We start from the raw sequence: 21,639 nt of genomic DNA on the forward strand, positions 1-21,639 counted from the left end.
ACACAAGGCATTGTATTGTTTTGCGCAAATCGATAACTTCTTTGTAATGTAGCTTTTATATGGCGTAACTTTTTGACGTCATTTCGAGAAAAAAATCATAGCCCCTCACATGAAAATGATTCTTAATTCGCGTGTGGCCAAGACCAACACGAGTACTATACTCCTAGCGTTAGGCGATTTAGAAAGAAATGACAGTTAAAACACTGGAGCCAAAATAAGTCCATAACTTACCGAAATTAAATCTAGGTTAAATTTATTTGACTTGACTTTATCCTTTCGGGCAAAGTTACATAACTGAGACTTCAGTCATCGAGACAAATAACCAGTTATGTAACGACTTAAGTAAATGACTTGACTTGGCTGGGCGCGGAGACTTGATTAAATGACTTGACTTAGGTGCACTTAAGTCACGGTTTTCAAATTACTTTCCCAGTGTTGTAATGACTTAAGTCAACGACTTGACTTAAGTGCACTTAAGTCACTGATTTTAAATGACTTGACTTGACTTAAGTTTTTTGGGCAAAATGACTTGACTTGACTTAAGTCTTTCGGACCAATGACTTGACTTGACTGAAGTAATTTGAACGAATGACTTTGGTTGAAATAAAGAATTTCTATTTTTTTTTTATAAAATTGAGCTATTTGTCCAAATTTTTGCACAAAAACCAAATTACTTGCTATATGTTCCGTTTTCGTTAGTTTTTAGTTCAGTTATTGTTCATAATCATGCGAATTTAAAAATTCTGATAGTTTAACGTTTTATTTTTATGACAAGGACATGACTTGAAGTTGACTTGCTCTAATTATGACTTGACTGGGACTTGACTTGCGCAACTGATGACTTGGACTGGGACTTGACTTGTTATTTATTCGAAAAGACTTGACTTGGACTTAAGTTATTTTACAAATAACTTGACTGGGACTTAAGTCATTTTAAAACGACTTGTTTACAACACTGTACTTTCCTCGACGTAAGTCTTTAGTGCTTTTTGCTAAAGATTGTGCAACAAAACAAACACATTACAATTTTAGTGTTATATTTTGAGTATATTTTTTTTTTACTTACCACAATAAACCATAAACAGCGATATTAATAAAGTATTTATAAGCACATTGAGTCCATGAGTATGAAATTAACTACGGTAAAAAGATCGAAAGGTTATAAAATAAATCACAAAATAAATTTAAGTCTTCGATTTTCTGTTTTATTCAAGTCGTTTCCGTGATAATAATGTCGAGTTGAAGCATAAAGCAGCGATGATTTGACTTAAGCTAAATTCTTTAATGAAGTGAAACGCCTTTTTCTTTTAATTAAGTTTACCTGTTTTCAACAAAATAGAGTTTAGACTGGTTATACTTCAACAAATTTTCGATTCACTCTTCAGTTTGTCTTGGATAATTTAATGTTTTCCTGAAGACGCTCGAATAAAAAATACGTTTTTCCCACATTAGATGCTCTTGTTACCTCGTTTGTTACACACAAGCGAACGGTATTCATGTTGCATAATTTGTCGCTAAAGCATTGCGCGATTATATTTTGTCGATTAAAATATACAGGAAGTTAGCTGATTACCTTTACAGTGGCCTAAATAAAAATCTATATCAAAAAATGAATCAAATTATTAAAGGTTAAGAAATGAATGCTACATTTTTATATATACGTTAATATATAAGTCAAAGAGTGTTGAACATTACCCTATAAGCAAATAGCAGTAGGTTACATAGTTGCATCAACGCCAGGGGTGGGCAACGTGCGGCCCTTCACCTTCTTCCAGCTATTTTTCCCTAAATAAGGCTATGAGTGTGCACTATGTTGGGATTTTGCTCTATCAGTTTCCTGTTTGAAATGCGATATAACCCATAGGCTACACCGCTACACTACTGCTGTTGAACTCGAATGGGAAGCATCTATTACAAAACAATCTTCATTCAAGTTTTACTTGTCTCACGTTGCTATGATAAAGAATTGTTTTGCAACAATTACTCTTGGCTGGTACGATCAAGGTTTAACAGACTTTTGCCACGCATATTGACTGAGATGGTATGTTTAACAGCTGGTTTTGAATTAACGCTGTTAATTAAATTGTACTGAGCCGATCCGTACGAGAAAGGCTTCAATTGTAGGAAAAGTTATTTCTGAATCCATAAGTTGACAGCTGACAAAACTGCCGTAGTTGCAGCCTAGTAGCTCATTAGTTTTTCTAGTTAAACTGAAAATATGAATTAGTGTTTATTTGATGTGTGGCCCTTCTGTAGCATTACATTTCCTAACTAGCCCTTGTGTTAAAAAGGTTGCCCACCCCTGATCTACGCGATTTAAGCGTTGGGGGGCTAAACTTGATTTGTTAGGGTAAAAATCACCATACTTCACGCAGTGAGGAACACATAATGAGATCTTATCTACATTTACTTTAAAGTTACGAACTTAACATAGACATATCCTATTAAATAGACATATCCTATTAAAAAAACGTTTTACGCGCCTCTTAATATGGGTCTCTGTATGCAAATGTATTGCATAAAATGAAATGAAGTCACTTGTTTAAACTTTGTGTAAAAAAATAAAAGATAAAGTTTGTACATATTCATACACATATATATGGAAATGCTAATATACAACAGCTAGCATGTAATACTTAACAATCGTTGTAAAAGCTTTACAGCGCCATGCTCCTTGCAGCTATAGCACGTCCTCATGTGGCCACTTTAGAGCGGCCAATTTCCCGCCTCTGACCGCTGGCAGAACCTGGCATGCCACCCGCCATGTCGATGTGTACGGGTCGTAAGTAAGCAGATGGGACCTAAAAGCAAAACGATTTGTCGACAAACTCATTTCTATTAGGTATTCGGACTCTTAAACTATTTCCCATTAGGAGTTAAGAAAATCAAACCAAAACCCTCAGTTAGCTGACACCAAAAATATTGTTATGTAGTGACTAGCAATCAGTCACTAAACGGTCAAAAATGGCATTGCAACGACTGTAAAAGCAATCCATAAAATCTCAAAAGTACCGTTGAAAATTTTCTAAATCAACCCCCTGCCTTAAATCGTTGTGAGCCCTGAAAAACCGAATCGTTTCCTTGCAACATCACAACGATTGATTATGGTGCACGAAGTCGATGCCCAGTCCAAGCAACCAGTTGCCCAAGTCAAGTTCCAGTCAAGCCAACAGTAAGCCTTACATCTAGCAAAAACATAACATATTATGTCTTCCGTGCAAAAGTTGTGACTAATGAATCATTTTTTATTATTTGAAGTAACTTAATTTTAATCCATGTCTTTTGACACAATAAGTTAACTCCAAGTCAAGTGATTTGTAAAAAATATTTAAGTCGAGTCAAGTCATTAAAGACAGTGACTTATGTGCACTTTAAGACACTGACTTAAGTTACTACAACACTATTATTTCCAATTACCCGCCAAGCACAACCAGCATGTTGTTGAGCAGACAGGCGCTTGTGTTGCCCAGAGCCATCGGAACTGGACTGGTCAAGTTTGACCACACGTTGGTGGCGATGTCCAGAACTTCACCGCAGCTGGGCGTGCGTTGTTGGTCCACTCCGATCCCACCTAGGAGAGCGAAAAAATAGCTTATTTAAGCCTTGAAAATCCCAGTTTTTAGCCAAAAAAAGAAGTGAAAATTGATAAGCGATTCTGTTTCTAACCCTTTAACGAATTATGTTTTAAAAGTAAAAAAAATAGCTTTTCTATATGTTTTACAGCTAAAATAGGAATTTTATTTTTATTTTTTATCAAAATTTGCTGTAGTTATAGACGTGTGCCTTTACTGATGTAGCCGTATTGTTCGATTTTTCTTATTTCTATATTATGACAGAGCGTATTTCTTCTAAGGCAGGGGTTCCCAACCGGGCATATCGCAATGCGCTTTTTTAACTGCAACGTCTGACTTCCAAAATATTGAGAAATTTACTTGCTGTCAGCAATTAACAACCAAGCACAAAGTCAGGAATAAAATGTACAGATAAAGGCATTCAATATACTGTTGCTGTAAATCTGCTACAAAATACAAACTCTATACTATTCACCTCTAGAACTAGAGTGTAAAATACAGTATTTAGGGGCACAGAAATCGGCTGTGCCTTCGGAGGTATTGACCGAACAATTTACGAAACAAGTATAGACATGAAGCCTAGAATACAAAAAATCTCAAATATGATATCTTAATTTTACTTGAGTAAAATCGACCATCGTTTGAGCGAATTTTATCAATGAAGTCGCAACAAATATCTCACTGAGAAGTGACAAACAAAATAATCGATGTTTAATTTCTTTTTGCGATTTGTGTGCGAAATACCGATTTAACGTTTAATAGAGGTACAAAAGCAATGTAATTTAGCAATATATATCTGAAAAAATCCATAATATTTTTTTGGGGAGGTACGAAGAATGCTCTGACATGACAAAGAGGTACGAGCAGCAAAAAAGGTTGGGAACCCCTGTTCTAAGGTGTCTAATAGCTTTAAGTTAGGCGGCATTATTAAAAGACAAAAATAATTGGGTTTATATAAGGTTAACGTTTTTCTGTTTGTCTGACATCCAACCGTTTTATGAACAGTAAAACAGGTTTCGTGATGCACTATTAAAAAATAAAAAAAAAAAACCATTAAAACCAGCATACATCAGTAAAATGAAGTACAACACGTTCTTTAAATTTGGGATGATTGACTTTTTGACCAAAATATTGCGTCTTATATATATATGTGAATATCTCTAGTGTATATTTTTTGTGGTTCTATATGGCTGCGGAGTCGGAATTGGAGCCGGACTCAGAACTCGACGGAGTCGGTTTGTTTAGCTGGAGTCGGACTCGTTACTCTGGACTCGAATTAGACCACGTAAAACTACCCGAGTCCCGAGTCCGACGTGCACATACGCAGTCCCAAATTCAAAAGCTGATATTGTTGCAAACTGCAAATTGTAAACGTCGAATAACATATGGTGGATATTTTTATTGCGGATGGATGGGTTATATGACACTTCTATATGAATTGTTTTCTGAATATCCACCTTAAATTAGTTACGTAAATGGATGAAATACGCAGGCTGTAGAGTCAGGGCCGGACTCGGGACTCGATGACGCACATTTACCTGAGTCGAACTCGGGACTCGGGAGTCCAACTGGGGTTTATTTTATTGGCCGGAGTCAAACTCGGGTTATTTGTAACCGACTTCGCATTTCTGGTTGCATGCCAGGATAACTGCAATGTATATGTTGCTTACCAAACACGTATATGGAAGAATTAAAGCACACAGCGTCGCAAAGAGCTCTTCCAGAGTTCATGTTAGGCCCGGTAGTCCACTTCTTGGTCACCATATTGTAGGACTCCACCAAGCAACAAACTGTACATTAAATACAACAGTTAGCAAATGGGTTTTTGCTCAATTACAAAAACCAGAGTAATTGTAAAAATCAAGTCAAGTCACTTAAGTCATTAACTTAGGTCATAACAACGCTGTGGAATGTTATTAGTTAAACACCAATACTAAATTCTTAGGTCAAAAAACTCACCTCCATTTTGCGACGCGACATGCGTAGTACCGCCAAGTAGAAACATGCTGTCTGTAAAAACAACCGAAACGGCATTAGTATATTATTTACCCGTTTTGCAAACTTGAACAACCGCTGACACATTACACAAATTGATAGTTAGTGAAACTAACGCTAGCAAAAACCTATACCTGCCCCGACACTGTCAGTTATTGATCTTTCTTGATAAATTAAGATCCCCAAAAATATTTTTCAAACATTTTGGGAAGTTTTTTTTCTATTTTTTTTTGAGCAGTACAGTTTTGGCGAACCTTTATGAATCGCCAAAGCCAAATCCGTTCGCGGCGTCTGTAGTCTTCCCACAGTTCTCCATTTTTTGCTTTCGAAGTTGTAGCATTCCATTGTTGGATCAAATGCGACGACCATGTCCTTTTTGCCTTCTTGCTCAGTCTCAGTTGTGTAGACACCTCCGATCACGTACAATTCGTCTGAAATCGAGAAATATTACAAAGGGTAACATGTATTTAGTTAAGGAAGTGCAACCTGGTATTTTACTAACTTTTAAAACCGCCATTCTCGCAAAACCCAATAGATAGATAGATTTTAGATAGATAACTTTCAAAAAGAGAATGCCTTGGGATGTTCAATGTGGGACAAAAAAAGAATATATCCTACAATCAACACCTTTAAAAACTTGTTTTGGGAGAAATTGCCTTACAATATAATGGTCAAATCTAAGGATTTTGCGTTGATAAACCTACATTTTTGTGCATAAAATGTTGGGGCCGAAAAGTGAAAAGGATTTTATGCATGGATTACCATCTTGTTAGGTCAGACGAGTTTTTTAAGGTGCTTTGGCCGACTTCTTCCTGGCTTTGAAGTATGTGTAAGTTGTCTTAATGCAATTTGCAAAAGTCAAGTTAAGTAATTACAGTTAAGTGATTTCGAGCAAGTAAACTTCAAGTCAAGCGATTGACATTAACTAAAACCTTAAACCTTAAAATTGAACACTCGTCCGTGTGTGAGCAATATGTCAACTAAAAAATAACAAAACTCGACAGGTAGAAAGCAAATTGTTTTACGTGCACAGTCAAGTTGTTGTTCAAAATACCTAAGTCAAGTAATTTTAAAAAAGTGACTTATTAGCACTTAAGTCAAGTCAAGTCAAGATTATTGACCTAAGTCAACACAACATTGCTTGAATCCTGGTCCCAAAATCACTCCAACCTTTATAGATGAAGATCTGAAATCCCGATCTGTGTCGGTTCATGGCCGTCTCCTTGGCCCACTGCCCGTCACGGTAGATGTTAACCTGGCACACGCAGTCGTTCTGACACACGATGACGTCATCACCACGCATAGTGACGGCCACGTTGTTGCCAGGGCACTGGTTCTATAAAAAAAAAAAAAACAGTTGAACAGTTACCCAACATAATTGAGTGTGCTTAAATAAAAGGTTTACTGAAAATTAACCAGCTACACGCTGAGAGACGATTTTCCTGAGTTTATTACCGAACAGCTTTGTGAAATGTGAACAAGATTTAGACAATATTTCGGCCGTCCGATATAGCCTAATGAATGTGATGGTTAAATAGGCAAACGTTTTAAAAAAGTTCGTATTTTTTTGATGTTGTAAGGCCCCTTTTCTCAACACGTTAGCGGTAGAAAGCATAGTTCATTTGATAATAGTTGTCATCTTCAGTTATTTATTAACTATTTAAAAATAAATTAAACGTTCAAGGTAAAAATCGGTGCTTTGAATCACAACCAATGGCTGAAATATGTATGCCAGTTTGGTAATCGGACGTGTATCGACAACACCACCTATCATTGAGTGTCGGCACCGATCTAAAATTATCGAAAATACATATCGGAATGCACATTAAGCTCTTTTAAGAAATACCTTCTTGTATGTCCAGCGTTCTCTTCTGCAGTCATAGAGGTGCACGTCGGGCGCCAAGCTAAAAATGGCCACCGCGTTTTGGTCTGCAAATGGAGAATAAAAAAAAATTCTAAATGACAAAGACGCCATAAAATACCTCACAAATCTCTTGTCATAAAGTTTATTTTAGCGTAACAACCCTTGTATTTTCTTAACAAGGATAATAGTGAATGAATGTACGGCCCGATAAAAGCAAGTCGTATTGACTAAAAAAAATCTTAAAAAATTCTGCTGTATATCTAAATCACTTCTGCTGTTTACCTAAATCAGTGTATCGCAACCTTTTTTCGCGGCGGCCCAAATACTAAGCGTAAATTCTCTTAATTGTATTTTTTTTATAAATAAACAAAACATAAGACAAATAGCATAAATAAATTTCCACCATAATTATTCTGAGCCATGCTTTCGTATTTCACCAACAAATATTGTAGAAATCTTCCTATGGACCTATCTCAATAAATCTAATTATTTGAACTACTGCAGTAGGCCGTCCAACCAAATATAACGGCGATCAAAGTTTGGGTCCCGACCCATCGTTTAAGAAACACTGAACTTAATCAACTGGATTTCAAATTTAACGTCATGGCCCAAATTTACCTGGGTTTTTGCCTCTCGGTGTTTGAACGTGCTCAGCGTCATGGTTGAGGTGAAAGCACAATGCGTCTTCAAGATCGTCTCGGCAAGTGCTGAACTCTTTCACCAGAACCTAAAGATTATGTTAGGCCAGTGGTTGTCAACGTTTCGTTCATGTTCCTCTCTCGCAAGCCCAAACACTGTCAATTATTCCCCAGAACAAACCATGAAGTATTCTACCTTTTTTATTTATTACTTCGATCGATGTACCCTGCTGGTAGAAAATCAAACCTACAGGAAAAGAGGCGACTAAATTAAAAAAAATTGTAAAACTGCCAGAGACACACCTGCGCCAAAAGCCAAGACTTGTTGCGCTAATTGTCTCAAAGTTCAGTTTGTATGAACGTATGACGTGGTTATTAGTTTTAAACCTATGTAAAAATTTTATCTTTTAAAATACCAATCATTACAGGTATAAAAGCGTTTAATAGAAAACCGTTAAAACAACTTTTTAAATCCAGTTCCCTAAGTCGCCCTGGATCAAATTTCTTTTGTTAAATTAAAAAATTCCTCCATAGGAGAGCCAAGTGGCTCTCTTTAAGAACCATGTGTTAGGCAAATAAAATATTTGTATCGTACTCCTTTACCAACCCAACCGGTAATTTATTTTAATTTATAAATATACAGGTTAAACGCCTTACAAAGTACTTGTCATATCGGGTTGGTGTAACCCCTAGGTATTGCGCAAACAACCCCAGTTAATCTACATGTAAACATGGAATATGCGACTGCTGTCCTAAACTGTAGGAATTTAGGGATTAATATAGACAATGCAATAGGAATTAGTGAATTTAAAGTACTTAATATCACAAACTAGTATCAACCTTTATTACATGATATTGTCTAAAGTTTTTTTAGATGTCTAAATTTTTAGAGTTTGTTCAAATTCTCTCTAGTCGGTTATCTCGCGTGTCGTTTATGTGTTAATTGATTTCACTTCATAATTTTATATTTTTTTAAAGACATGATGGAAATATACCTGTTACGAACCACAAGCTTATAATGATGCCATCAAGCTCTATTAAACGCTTGTTGGCCAAACCTACACTTGGACCATTTGCTTAGTTGCGTTTTACCTCTTTTCTTATGTATTCCGACAAACAGTCAGGCTCAACAAGCTGCAGACGAACGTATTTGAAGAAGTAGGGAAAGTACTGTTTGCGCTGAACAACGTCCTTCTTCACCCATCTCAACAAAGCGTTGTAAACAACATACTCGGACTGAATCTGAAGTGACAAGTCGGTTACAACTATTGTGGTTCCAATCTTTAGTCTTTACCTGAACCCGTTTTTAACTCAATGCTTTCAATACTTATTTTTGCATTTTAATAGGCACAGACCCGTTAGGAATATAGTGATCTAATATAAGCATGTGTATATTTGTAACAGAAATTACTACAAAACTCTAATTTCGGGAGTGTTGTAAAGAAGTTTTTTTTAAATGACACAAATTACGTTTTTAAACTTAAATCTCAGTTAAGTCGCGTCAGTACAAGTCCATATTACCAAACATTATGAAGTCTAAGTCAAATTATTGCCATGGAAAATTAAGTTTATAACTATTCAAATTTAAAATCTGATTCCATTTCAAGCAATTTAATTAGACAATTTTACCGAAAATGTGTTTCATTGATACACTCAACCATTGATACACTTAAAAAGAATTAAAAATAACTCCCCAGTTAACGCAGTTGTAACTGGCGTACATTTTAAAGCACCCATGTCCTTACACAATGTTGTTCAAGTTTGGTGCTTATGGAGTAGTAAACTGTCACGTTTATGGACCCTTATTCTGTTAGAGCGTGTAATTAACCTCTGTGATCAGACAAAAAATTTTCGTGAGCATTGATTAGAAAGGTATATGCTGTGCTCGGGTACACAAACGTTAAACAAATCAACTTTACACACATGTTTGACTAGTTCCTCCGTTATGCTATACACTTTGTTAGCAAATACATTGCCTTTTTACCTATACCCTGTGAGCAGTGTTGTAATGACTTAAGTCAATGACTTGACTAAAGTGCACTTAGGTCACTGTTTTCAAATGACTTGACTTGACTTGTTTTTTTTTTTGACAAATGACTTGGGTTGAAATGAAGTGTTTTCTTTAGGTATTTGTTTTATAAAATTGGGCTATTTATCCAAATTTTTGGACATCAAACAAATTGCATGATATATGTTTTTCTTAATGTTTAGTTTAGTTATTGTTCATAATCGTACGAGTTTAAAAATTCTAATAGTTTAGCATTTTATTTTTATGTCAAGGACATGACTTGAAGTTGACTTGCTCTAATTATGACTTGACTGGGACTTGACTTGCCCAACTGATGACTTGAACTGCGATTTAACTGGTTATTAATTCAAAAAGACTTGACTGGGAATTTATTTTAAAATAACTTGTTTACAACACCGCCTGTCAGTCAGTATTCCGACTCACCACGAGTTCGTCTGACTCCATAAGTTCTTGCAGATCCTGCGGCTGAATATCCCTGAAGTCTTCTTGGTCGGAAACCTCTTCGAAGTTTTCCACCAAGCAGGCGTAGGCGCTGGAGGCAACCTTGTCCAGATTGTAGTGCCTTCCTAAGCGCCTCATTTTAAGGCAGTTCTTCGGGATAAGGATTTCGCAAAGAAACGCCTCGATTACTTGTAGCAGATCTGTTAAAAAGCCTGGTATTAGTAAAAGGAAAAGAAAGACATTTTAAACCCCTTACATTGAACCAAGACACCCACGTAATATGGGACTAAAACTCACCAATTCTTAACCTGTTAGCTATGTTAAAATTTTTTTTAAATGTTGTGACCTAAATAAAAGCCAGCAGTTACGGCGAACTTGCAAGTCTATAAATGACAGTCTTTGTGATGTATTTCTCATTAAACGGTTTTATTTTTGTTTCTTACGAGAATATATTAGAAGAGTAGGAGAGTGTACCATATACCCACGGCCTGTGCATGTTTATATGGGGGTCGCACTATTTTAAATTCAACTTTTAATATTCCCATATCCAACACTAAAATTTACTTTGAATCATATAGATATATAGGTTACAAAGTACGTAGTGTTGTATTGACTGAAGCCGATTACTATTTTTACATGACATAACTTAACTTAAATCTTCCAGTCAATTGACTTGGTTTAACTTGAGTCTTTTGACAATTTTTTAGTTAACACATTTAGACTTAAACGTTCTCATTGTATATTAAAAAATAGGTTATTTACCTAAAATTTTGGGTCGAAAACGTTTTACTTGCTATTAGTTTTATTTATGTTGTTTGTGTATCAAATTATTGCTAAGATCGAACGGGTGAGTGTATACTTATTTTATTAGTTTACCATTTTATTTTGAGTCAATGGTTGACTTGGAATGACATTGTTTTTGACTGGGGCTTGAAACAAATTGACTTGGGCAGAGAGCATTGAAATGGCTTGTTATAACACTAAAAGCATTGAAGCGGTTGGTCAAATCGACAATTTGCTTTAGAACATGAGGTAACGAAAATATCTTTTATGTCATTTTACTACCTACAAAATGGTAAATTTACGCTAACCTGAAACTTGCATCGTGGAAGCGGCGTGCAGAACGTCTATGACCGTGCTGGGCGACATCTGGACTTGGCCGGAGTAAATGTATTGGAGGACTTGTTCCACCGCATACGGCGTCAGTGTGTTGTTCATGTTGATCACCTTGTCGGCCATCTGAACAGGAGGAAAGAAAATCACGGCGTTGCGCTAAAGCTGGCAGGGTTGTTGTCACAAATTTAATTATGCTATCAATTCAGATAGGACTGCTTGTAGACTATTCCCTTAAGTGGTTGTGTATAGTTTTTTAGGGGGCTTTTGGCGGTTTTCTGAGAGTCCCATGGCATCTGTGTTTATTTCTGGGCAACTTAAACAGTATAAAAGCGTTTTACGCTTTGCGCGAATCGATTACAATCGTTATAGCTTTTGTAATGAGAGTAATACCTGTGCAATCTAAAACTTTAACCAAATAAACAAACTATGTGGTGTTGAAAAAGTTACTTTTTGTGACGTCACGTTTAGGTGTAACTTTGTAGCGTTACATTTTTAGGTAACCTTATGACGTCATCTTATGACGTAACTTTGTGTCATGCCCCCAAACAAATTTTCTAGATCCGCGCCTGTATATCAATACTATAATCCAGGGGTGGACAAACTGTTTATGTCGCGAGTCGCATTTCAAATTTAGTAGTTTAATAAACAGTCACATAGGGTGGCATAACGTGTGGTGAACTTTAGTGCAACCACGCCATAGTACACGGAAGTATAGGCTGTTGCCAGTGCTACATCACAGATAATTTTTTAAAACATGTTTACAAAAAGTGGTTATTACAGATTTCTCACAAAAAGTGCTCTTTAAAATCAGTTAAACAACCGTGGTTTAGTTTTTTGAAGCAGTAACAGTGCAGTATTGCATCTTCGTTGGTAAACCAAGTTATTACGGGGCTATGGAAAAACATTATGCCATTTAGAATGATGCATCACTAAAATTTATATAATATTCTTCAACTGAGTGAGCCACAAAACACATGTCGATTAGCCACAGTTCTCCGAAACTGGCTATATTATGTCTGCAACAGTTAAGCTTCAGATAGAATCGAAGCCCACCGCTTTTTGTTAAGAGGCGTCGAACACAATTTTATCGGAAATATGGAGGCGATTACATTCCTTTTACGCAAATACGTTAATCATCGCCTTTAATCATCGCCTGAGTGATTAACGAGTGGCTGTCTGATAATGAAGTGTGAAGTGCTGGTAAACAATCTATTTGCGAGAGAAATGTGAGTAATTACAACGTCATGTTGGGTCAGGCTGGTTGTGTTATGACCAACATTGCGTCACGACCGGTGTCTTACCTAAGGAAGCTAATTGGGTTTATAGTACGTTAATCATGGCGTGAGTGGCTGTCTATAATAATAAAGTGTAAAGTGCTGGTATACAAGCTACTTGCGATAGAAATTTGAGTAATTACAACGTCATGTTGGTCCAGGCGGTTATATTATGACCAACATTGCGTCAAGACTGGTATCTTACCTTCAGCAGCTAATTGGGTTAGATTCTATTACATGGAAGTCATGGTATACATTCTATATACCAGAATCTGCCTGAATCCGAATGGTGAAAATAAACGATTCTGGTTGCACATCAATGATAAAGATTAAACTAAGTACAGAACTTAGTAAACCTAAATCAGGTTTGTTTGGATGTTATATAATAAATATACTTCGCTCCTAAAAGCATCACCAGTATCTAAAAACATAACACAATATAAATCAAGATGTTCGCAAGATGTAATCTTGATTTATATTATGTTATGTTTTAAGATATTACTGACAGTGTTGTAATGACTTAAGTCATTGACTTGACTTGACTTAAGTGCACTTAAGTCACTGTTTTCAAATGACTTCACTTGACTTCACTCTTTTGACCAAAATGACTTGACTTGACTTAAGTATTTTGGACAAATGACTTGACTTGGACTTAAGTCATTATGTCAAATAACTAGGGATTAAATTAAATGTTTTTCATTAAAATTTATTTCAAGTTTTGCACATTAAACACTTGTTTTTTAGTTAAATTGTTGCTTATGATCGGACAATTTTACCAATTTCAATAGTTTAACGATTTACTTTTATGTCAATGACATGCCTTGAAATTGACTTGCTCTCATAATGACTTGACTGGGACTTGACTTGGGCAACCGATGACTTGGACTGGGACTTGACTTGTTATTTTCGCTAAAGACTTGACTTGGACTTAAGTTATTTTTCAAATGACTTGACTGGGACTTAAGTTATTTCAAAATGACTTGTTTGCAACACTCATTACTGATGATGCTTTGAGGAGCGAAATATATAACATCCAAATAAACTGATCTTCGGTTAACTACAAGTTCTGTACTCAGGTTAATCTTACATACACTTATTTATTTTTTTGCCCCACTTGAAATAAACATAATAAGACCATCAAGCACAAGAAATGGCATAAACAACGCTCTTGTACGCAGAACTTATGAAAGCGGCGCCGTTCGCTAGGGATTCCTAATATTGCGAGCTGCGAACGCAAATTGAAGTGAACTTACAGGAATTTAGTTGGTATGAAAAAGTGTTAACAAAAGCTTTCTCTGTGTTTGTATTTATTGATTACGCTCATTTGGACATTGTAATGACGTCATGTGGCATTCGATTTGATCGGCAATACATTTCGTTATCTGGAATAGCGTTTATTATCGGATAAGTAGGAATGCTCGATACTTTGTAATTTATTGTAAAATTATTTTATCGGCGATTGTGAACTGTAAAATTGTTCTTTTTTGTCAAAAGAACGAAAAAAATGCTGTAGCGCTGGGCAACTTAATTATGTTTGTGTTAAAATGTTATTCTTTAAAACAATTACCAATTAAAGTGGAAAACATATGGATAAAATGCCAAAGTCAATTTGTTATCGTTTCGGTACCGATGCCACCCCAATATCGGACGATTTCCTATAACACCACCTGCCATTAGCCCAATACGAAGTATTTTGCTTCTCTAAATATAAGTAAAAACTCGTTGGTTTATTACCTGTGGCACCAGAATCCGCTTGAAGTAGTTGCTGCATGCTGCCAGCACCGTCCGGTGTGCCGTGAATTCCGTGTCGTTCACCTTGATTGTGATGTCACAGTGCTGGTCGGTCTCGCGCTGCCTGGAATTTAAATCAGTATTTTATTGTCGACGAGTATGTAGCGTTCGGGAAGCGAATACACGGGCAACAGATTTTCCTCTATCGGGTTTCGACTAGCAAAACGTTTAAATGCGCACAAGGAAATCAAAAGAAAGGACGCCCCGGTCGCATTTTCCCATGATCAGTTGTCACCTTTTGACCGTTAATTCTTCAGATCTTTATTACAGTTTTTCCGAAGATTAGTATTTTATTCCAATACCCGATGCTTCGGGCACAAAACATGCGTACATGTGTGTTCATTAATGTCCAAAAGTCGCAATTTTCTGAGACATTAACCTTGAAAGATAGAAAGGCGTTGATTAACCTGGACTGGAATGGTGATATCAGTTTGGTTCAGGATTGACAACGATACCACCCTGGTATCGGACAAGTACTGGCACTATACCTTTCGCATGAAAAATGATACATAAATTTAAAGTGTGTTACATATTTTGCAGTCATTTGAGATTGTGTCAATGGAAATACCGTTACTTTATCACTGGACCCCAATATTAAAAACTTATGCAAATACGTCGCAATAGAACTACACATAAAATATTACCCAACATTTATGTCATTTCAAAGCTTTGAAAGCTACTTCTTAACAGTCGACCTCGGGCTCGGGCATAAAATTGCTTATGTATAACAGAATGGTCTACAATGCTAGTATAAGCAATACACATTACTAATTATCTTGTCAAGTTCCACCAGACAACTTTACGGTTAAAAGTCATACTAGCTTGCTAGAACTTTCTGAAGTCGACATTTGTATTACAGGGGTCAAGGTGATTTGTAATATCACACATTCAGTGTAACGCGTTTGTTAATAACAATGTTTAGTATTGCTTCCAACTAATATACTTAGCGGCCCATATTGTTGAATTATATAGGTGCGAAAAGCAAACGTACAAGCACAGGTATTTGGTAAATATTAACAAAGACTAGTTGTAGCTCGCATTGTAAAGAAACATTACGCTTATGGCTGTAAAATCAACGCCCCTACGGCAAACCCGCGACATCGTTCACGTTGCAAGTTGCAACGCAATAAACTCACTTGCCCTCAAACACTAAAATAATTGCTTTGAAGGCAAGCTCTTGTTTTTCCACAAACGAAATTAAACTGTTTTTTATAATTTTATAACTATAGTTCTCGGGACTTGTTTTGTTTTTATCGTCTCATCATTTCGTGTTTTTCATATATATATACAGAGTGGGCCAAAAGTAGGCTTACAGTTGTAAAAAGTATGGTTTGGGTGAAAAAGTAAATTTATTGTTTTGGGGTTCTTCCCATACACCTTGTTCTTTACAACACCCCCAAATAAAATCCATTGGTGTCAGGTCAGGTGAGCGTGGTGGCCATTCAATGCTATCTTTTCTTCAAATACAACGCTGTGAAAAAACTGTAAGCCTACTTTTAGCCCACTCTGTATATTTTTCGCTAAATTTATATGAAAAGTATATTTTTCGCTAAATTTTATATGCACCAATTAAATGAAAGGCGATAACATTTTCGGTTTTTACTTACTCGTTCAGCAAACATAGCAGCTTGTTTGGGTGTTCGGGAACGTGCACTACTCGACCTCCGTTGCCGTTCATTTCGCAGATGCTTTCAAGCTGCTTCAATATTATTGTACAACTTTCAGTTCTACAGCTTTCCTATTTTTTTTACCTATAAAACAATATATGACATAGACCGGGATTACCCAACTGGTGGACAGCCCTCCGTATCCGGACTTTTGAGCGGCAAATTACGGCCTCAACAAATTTCCAGATTACTGAAAAAAGACAAACTACTTTGCGGGACATCGAGGGTATTATCGAGGGAACTGTAAAAGAGACGAATTTTTTCAACCATAGTTATATAGCAGAGCAATAAATCGTCTTGCACACCCAAGGCATTCAGATATTTTTCCGAATCGGGTAAAAATGAAAAACATTGTTTAATTTTATTGCTAAAACTAGATGAGTGGCCCTGCCGGGGCTAAAACTTTGAAACAGCTTGTAAATAGTTTCATTGATAAGTAAAATAAACCAGGTTTCAATCTTAGGTGAATATTTACTCGAAAGCAAATGTTTGGTTACTTAAGTGAAATCAACAACGAAAAAAATTGCGTTTTCGAAAACGCGCAATTCAGGTTCATTGTTGATGCCACAAATTTAAACCTGTCTAGATTTTTATTATTCCATGTGCGAATTAAACAGCCTGTTATCCTGCAATAAATGCTGTAATGTTCTTGGCATTTTTTCCGATACCGATAACCGATATTTTGGACTAAAATTTAACAATCCGATCTGGTACCAAATGACGTCATTACTGTGTTTAAACAAGCAAAAACAAATAAAATAAAAACGTTTAACAGATTTTTCTACAAGGTTGTTTAGCCAAAATTGCTTTAGTGGTAATAAGTTTAGTTACCCACAGTTATTAACCTACCACGTTTTAATGAATTTATCACTTCATTAGATTGCAAATCATGGTTAAAACTTCCACAATATTTTCCTTTTATGTTATATCGGATCGGCACCGATAATAGCCTAGTATCGGACAAGTACCCACTCTATACCACCTGGTATCGGGTATCGGCTCAGATCCGATATTATTGGACATCCCTAGTCTTAACCTCCATAATATTTCACTTTGAGCTGATACCTGCCACTGCACTATACGGTCGGCATTAATAAGTGATTGTTATTACACGCGCTATTCATTTAATGATTAACTTATACTGCTTATTTTGCTTTAAAATGCCGCTTGTAGTTGGCACGCTCGATCGCCCGCTATTTTGTGTAGTTCTTTTAACTTCACACCGCGTCCTGAACAACGGCCACCGTAAAGTGTCATGAATTAATCGCGCTCTAGCTTTGGCGTGGGGCCTGGCTCTGGTGGGCGAAACAATGCCCACACTGACTACGTCACAATACCAAACAACGCAAAAGCGTCGTCAGACTGATGACTCAAAGGAACAACGTGCTTTACTATTCGCTTCACCCTGGAACAAATAAATACACTTTTCCATGTAAACTTCATATTGTTTGTGTGCTGGTTGTCGCGGTTTCAAAAACAAAAATCTATCTTAAATGAATCGTAAAGCCAAAAAAGGCCGGGTAGATCGACATCGTCTTTATTAATACGTTTCGATACGAGCTTGTAGTGACCTTTTTAGGTTTGCAATTTATTATCAAGCTACATTACCGATGCATACATAGTGTACCCAAAATCTATCTATCAAGCTATTCAAAACGCACATTAAACGTGCGCCATGATAAATCTCGTCTTTACGGAAGCTGGTGCTTCTTTCAAAGGACAATTTGAAACAGGGAAGCGATCGCACCAGAGACACCGCTTTACTGATGTTTTTTTTGTCTCTATATTATAATCTATGTTCGATATTAAGAGATCACAGGCCGATACCTGATGTCACGTTGTCGTATTGAGGCTACCTGTCCGATACCATGATTGTGATCGGTGCCCGATATCAACTAAGGCTAGGCATTTCTGAAAACATATCATTGGAAATATAGAATAAGTTTACAACTGACAGCAACTCAATTCCCAACGTTAAGGCCTATTCGGGGTAAATACCGTGCTAAACATGGAATTGGTATTTTTCAGTTTAGTCGACATTTGGTTTGTTCTACCTTATAAATAAAATTATTATTCGGACTAAACGATCATACCTTGGTGCCAAAGTATGTCGTGTAACAGACAATGCTTCCTATACCAAACCCAGTGTTGTAAACAAGTCATTTTGAAACGAATTAAGGCTTAAATCAAATTCAAGTCATTTGAAAAAAGGGGACTTTAAGTCAAGTCATCGGATTAAGTCATTACAACAATGCTTTCGGAACCTCTTCTGTTTTAAGAATTTTTCAGTCTGCAATACTGGCTCGTATATACTTCGATAGAAAGTATATGTTTATTACCCAAGTGTTATGGGAACTGGTGGTTTCCGAACATCCTTTGGTCCCGCAAAAGCCTATCTTATTTGGTCCAGGTATAAAAAAAAACAGTAAAATTTAAAACTGAGAGGGTGCAAAAATGCCTTGGGGAGTAAGAGTTCATCACATCGGTATTAGTTGTTGTGTATTTTTGAGTTCTCACCGCGGACCTGTAAACGTGCTTTGTTTTGATAAAGCCAAAATAACAACCTCTGTATTTATTGTTGCTGGCCTTTAAAGTCGCCTCGCATCTCATTAGTAAACCGCCATTGTTCAAGGTCCATAGCAACTTCAATCGAGCAAACTCAGGCTTCTCGGCGAGAGGAAACTTTCTCGTGTTGGTTGGCACGGGCTAATCGGGTCAACACAATACAGCGATTTTGCAAAAGGGGAACCCCATGCGATCGATACACACGCCTTTAGCTCTTTCAAACGTCTTTTGTACCATGTTTTGTTTTCCCACAGCGCTATGGATTGTGTTTGTTTTCGTTCTTTGATAAGGGGCCAAATCAGGCGAGCGTTGCTCCAATGAAGAGACTGAAACTGGCGTTTGCGGTCACCGGTATAATATTATCATAACGCCAGCAACTCAGTCTCAGTAGAATTGACGATCCCTGCGTTTTCTTGTTTCATATTCACTGGAAGATTGACTGTTTTTGGGGGTAGTTCGTAAATTACGAAACCAAATTGGCAGACAGAGACTTTAAATTTGATTTCAAATTTGATCTTATTTTTTATGGTTACTTTTTGTTTAATTTGGTTTGCAGCATTAGTCAATAAATGTCTTGCTTGAAGATAAGAAACAAAGCTCGAATTTTCAGGTGCAACTAATTACGTATGTGGCGCCGAATGGCCAACAACTCAGTGCGAACTAACATCGACAAAACCTTTGATTCCGATTGAAAAAAATCTTCAATTGAAACTTCTTTATAAACGTAACGTGAATTCCAAAACTCGTAGCGTGGGGCGAGCAACAGCTTGCCCCAACACGTGGCTTTTTACGATCGGGCGCAATGTAGTGCATTCAGGTTTGTTGTGGGTTTTCTGTTATTGTGTTCACTATTTTATTGTTGTCATGGGATTATTTATATTGGTTTACGATGGTTTGATTATTATATTCTCTTGTTTTGCGCCATGACCTCTAAAGCCAGTACCCTCTTGAAATAATGACTTCACCAGATGTTTTGTGACATGGAACTCATTAAATTTTAAAACAACTTCTTGTTGCAGCCTTGGGCATTTCACACGCGCTCTGCTTTTAAAGTATTTAAGAAGAAACAGATTGTTCTGTCACCTTTGCGTCTCGCGCGAACTTCTATTAATTTCTCCGTTTTAAGGACATCTATCCAAAGACGCCATGCATTTTTTTCTTAAACTATAAATGCCTTTGTTTTGAGCAAAACGCGAATCTCTTTTATGTGCCTAAAGCATCGCGTAACCCTTGGCCAATTTTTATTCAACAAAGGCAATTTTTTCGTGCTGCGCGCCATTAGATTGGATTCCATTTGCCCACGAGTTCGCTCAAGAACGTGAAGTGTTTTAGAATTAATAGCAATATGATGTAACATTTTTTTTAGTCATCCCCTCAAATATTTTATAAACTAATGGAAGGAGATAATTAATAAATGCAATGTGTAAATTGTTTAAGAGTCTAATAATAAAGGTTTATTCCCCACCGAACTGAATTCAGTTGTTCATTATCAGCGAATGCTAAGCACAACAATCAGCGGTACTGTGTTAAATTTGTAAAAAAAACTGTCTGCGTATGCGAATAAATGTCCGTTTTGGGAATAGAGACGGGGATGCGAACATTTTTTGCACAATGTGCGCAAAAGTGAGCACCCAAAATGTGCAAAAAATGTGCGCACATTTTAAAATAGCTTCAAAATAGTGCGCACTTTTTTTCACAATGTCTTTTTCGCAATTGTGCACATTTTTTTCTAACTCTAACTCTAACTCTAACTCTAACTCTAACTCTAACTCTAACTCTAACTCTAACTCTAACTCTAACTCTAACTCTAACTCTAACTCTAACTCTAACTCTAACTCTAACTCTAACTCTAACTCTAACTCTAACTCTAACTCTAACTCTAACTCTAACTCTAACTCTAACTCTAACTCTAACTCTAACTCTAACTCTAACTCTAACTCTAACTCTAACGCGCATATTTTTTGCACATTTTGGCGTGGACATTTTTGCGCACATTGTGCAAAATAACGCCACGTCCCCTGTTGTGGGAATAGGGCACCTTTAAAATAATATGCAAGCTTCACCTATAAACGTGAAAAAAATAAGAGAAGTTAAAATTTCCTTCTATAATTAGGAAAATAATACCCTGAAAGCATTGGCAGATAAATAGTTAGCCTTAAAGTATTGGGCAACCCATAGGCTACCCTAAAAGAGTTAAATACTAAATACTATATATACTTTGTCACCACATACATGGGCTACATGAACTGCATAACTCCAACAACGAAGTACAGAGTGAGTTTAGCAGTTAGCGTACTAAAGGGGCGCCAATGCTTTTTTATAAGAAACGACTTTGTCGTTAAAAAATACATGAGTATACGTAACCTATAAAAATGCTAAAGTAGAACCACAAACTCAAAAGTGAAAATCAATCAATTTGAATATACCTAAGCACACCTATCGTTATTAAAGACGAAAAAACTTTATCTAATTTATATTTCATATAGCATTATCCCATTGAAGTCTGGCGTTCTCAGCTCAATGGCAAGTCTGCAAATTGCTGGGCATATTTTTGCGCGTTTGTGCTTTCTATTAGGTTTCTGGCAAACATTTTTCATTTCTTTACATAACATATTCTAACCACGAAAGATGTCTACGTACAGCATCGAGAGCTGTAAATTGAAATGAAAACCGCACACAAAGTACAA

General features: G+C 36.5%; 1 protein-coding gene across 1 annotated transcript; it reads right to left on the minus strand.

Moving 5' to 3' along the window:
* Positions 1–1,001: 1,001 nt before the first annotated feature.
* On the minus strand, positions 1,002–16,469 carry LOC146164773 (kelch-like protein 25). Its single transcript, XM_083381486.1, has 13 exons — positions 16,328–16,469; positions 14,664–14,784; positions 11,631–11,778; positions 10,522–10,739; positions 9,162–9,311; positions 8,050–8,158; positions 7,414–7,496; positions 6,738–6,903; positions 5,822–5,998; positions 5,532–5,582; positions 5,243–5,362; positions 3,418–3,571; positions 1,002–2,801 (listed from the first exon to the last, which is right to left on the minus strand). Exons 1-13 carry the CDS (start codon positions 16,396–16,398, stop codon positions 2,681–2,683), a joined length of 1,689 nt encoding a protein of 562 aa, XP_083237612.1. The 5' UTR covers positions 16,399–16,469; the 3' UTR covers positions 1,002–2,680.
* Between the last annotated feature and the right edge of the window lie 5,170 nt (positions 16,470–21,639).

Source organism: Ascidiella aspersa, chromosome 2 (assembly GCF_963924565.1).
Source record: "Ascidiella aspersa chromosome 2, kaAscAspe10.2, whole genome shotgun sequence".
In the NCBI taxonomy this organism is placed as follows: Eukaryota; Metazoa; Chordata; class Ascidiacea; order Phlebobranchia; family Ascidiidae; genus Ascidiella; species Ascidiella aspersa.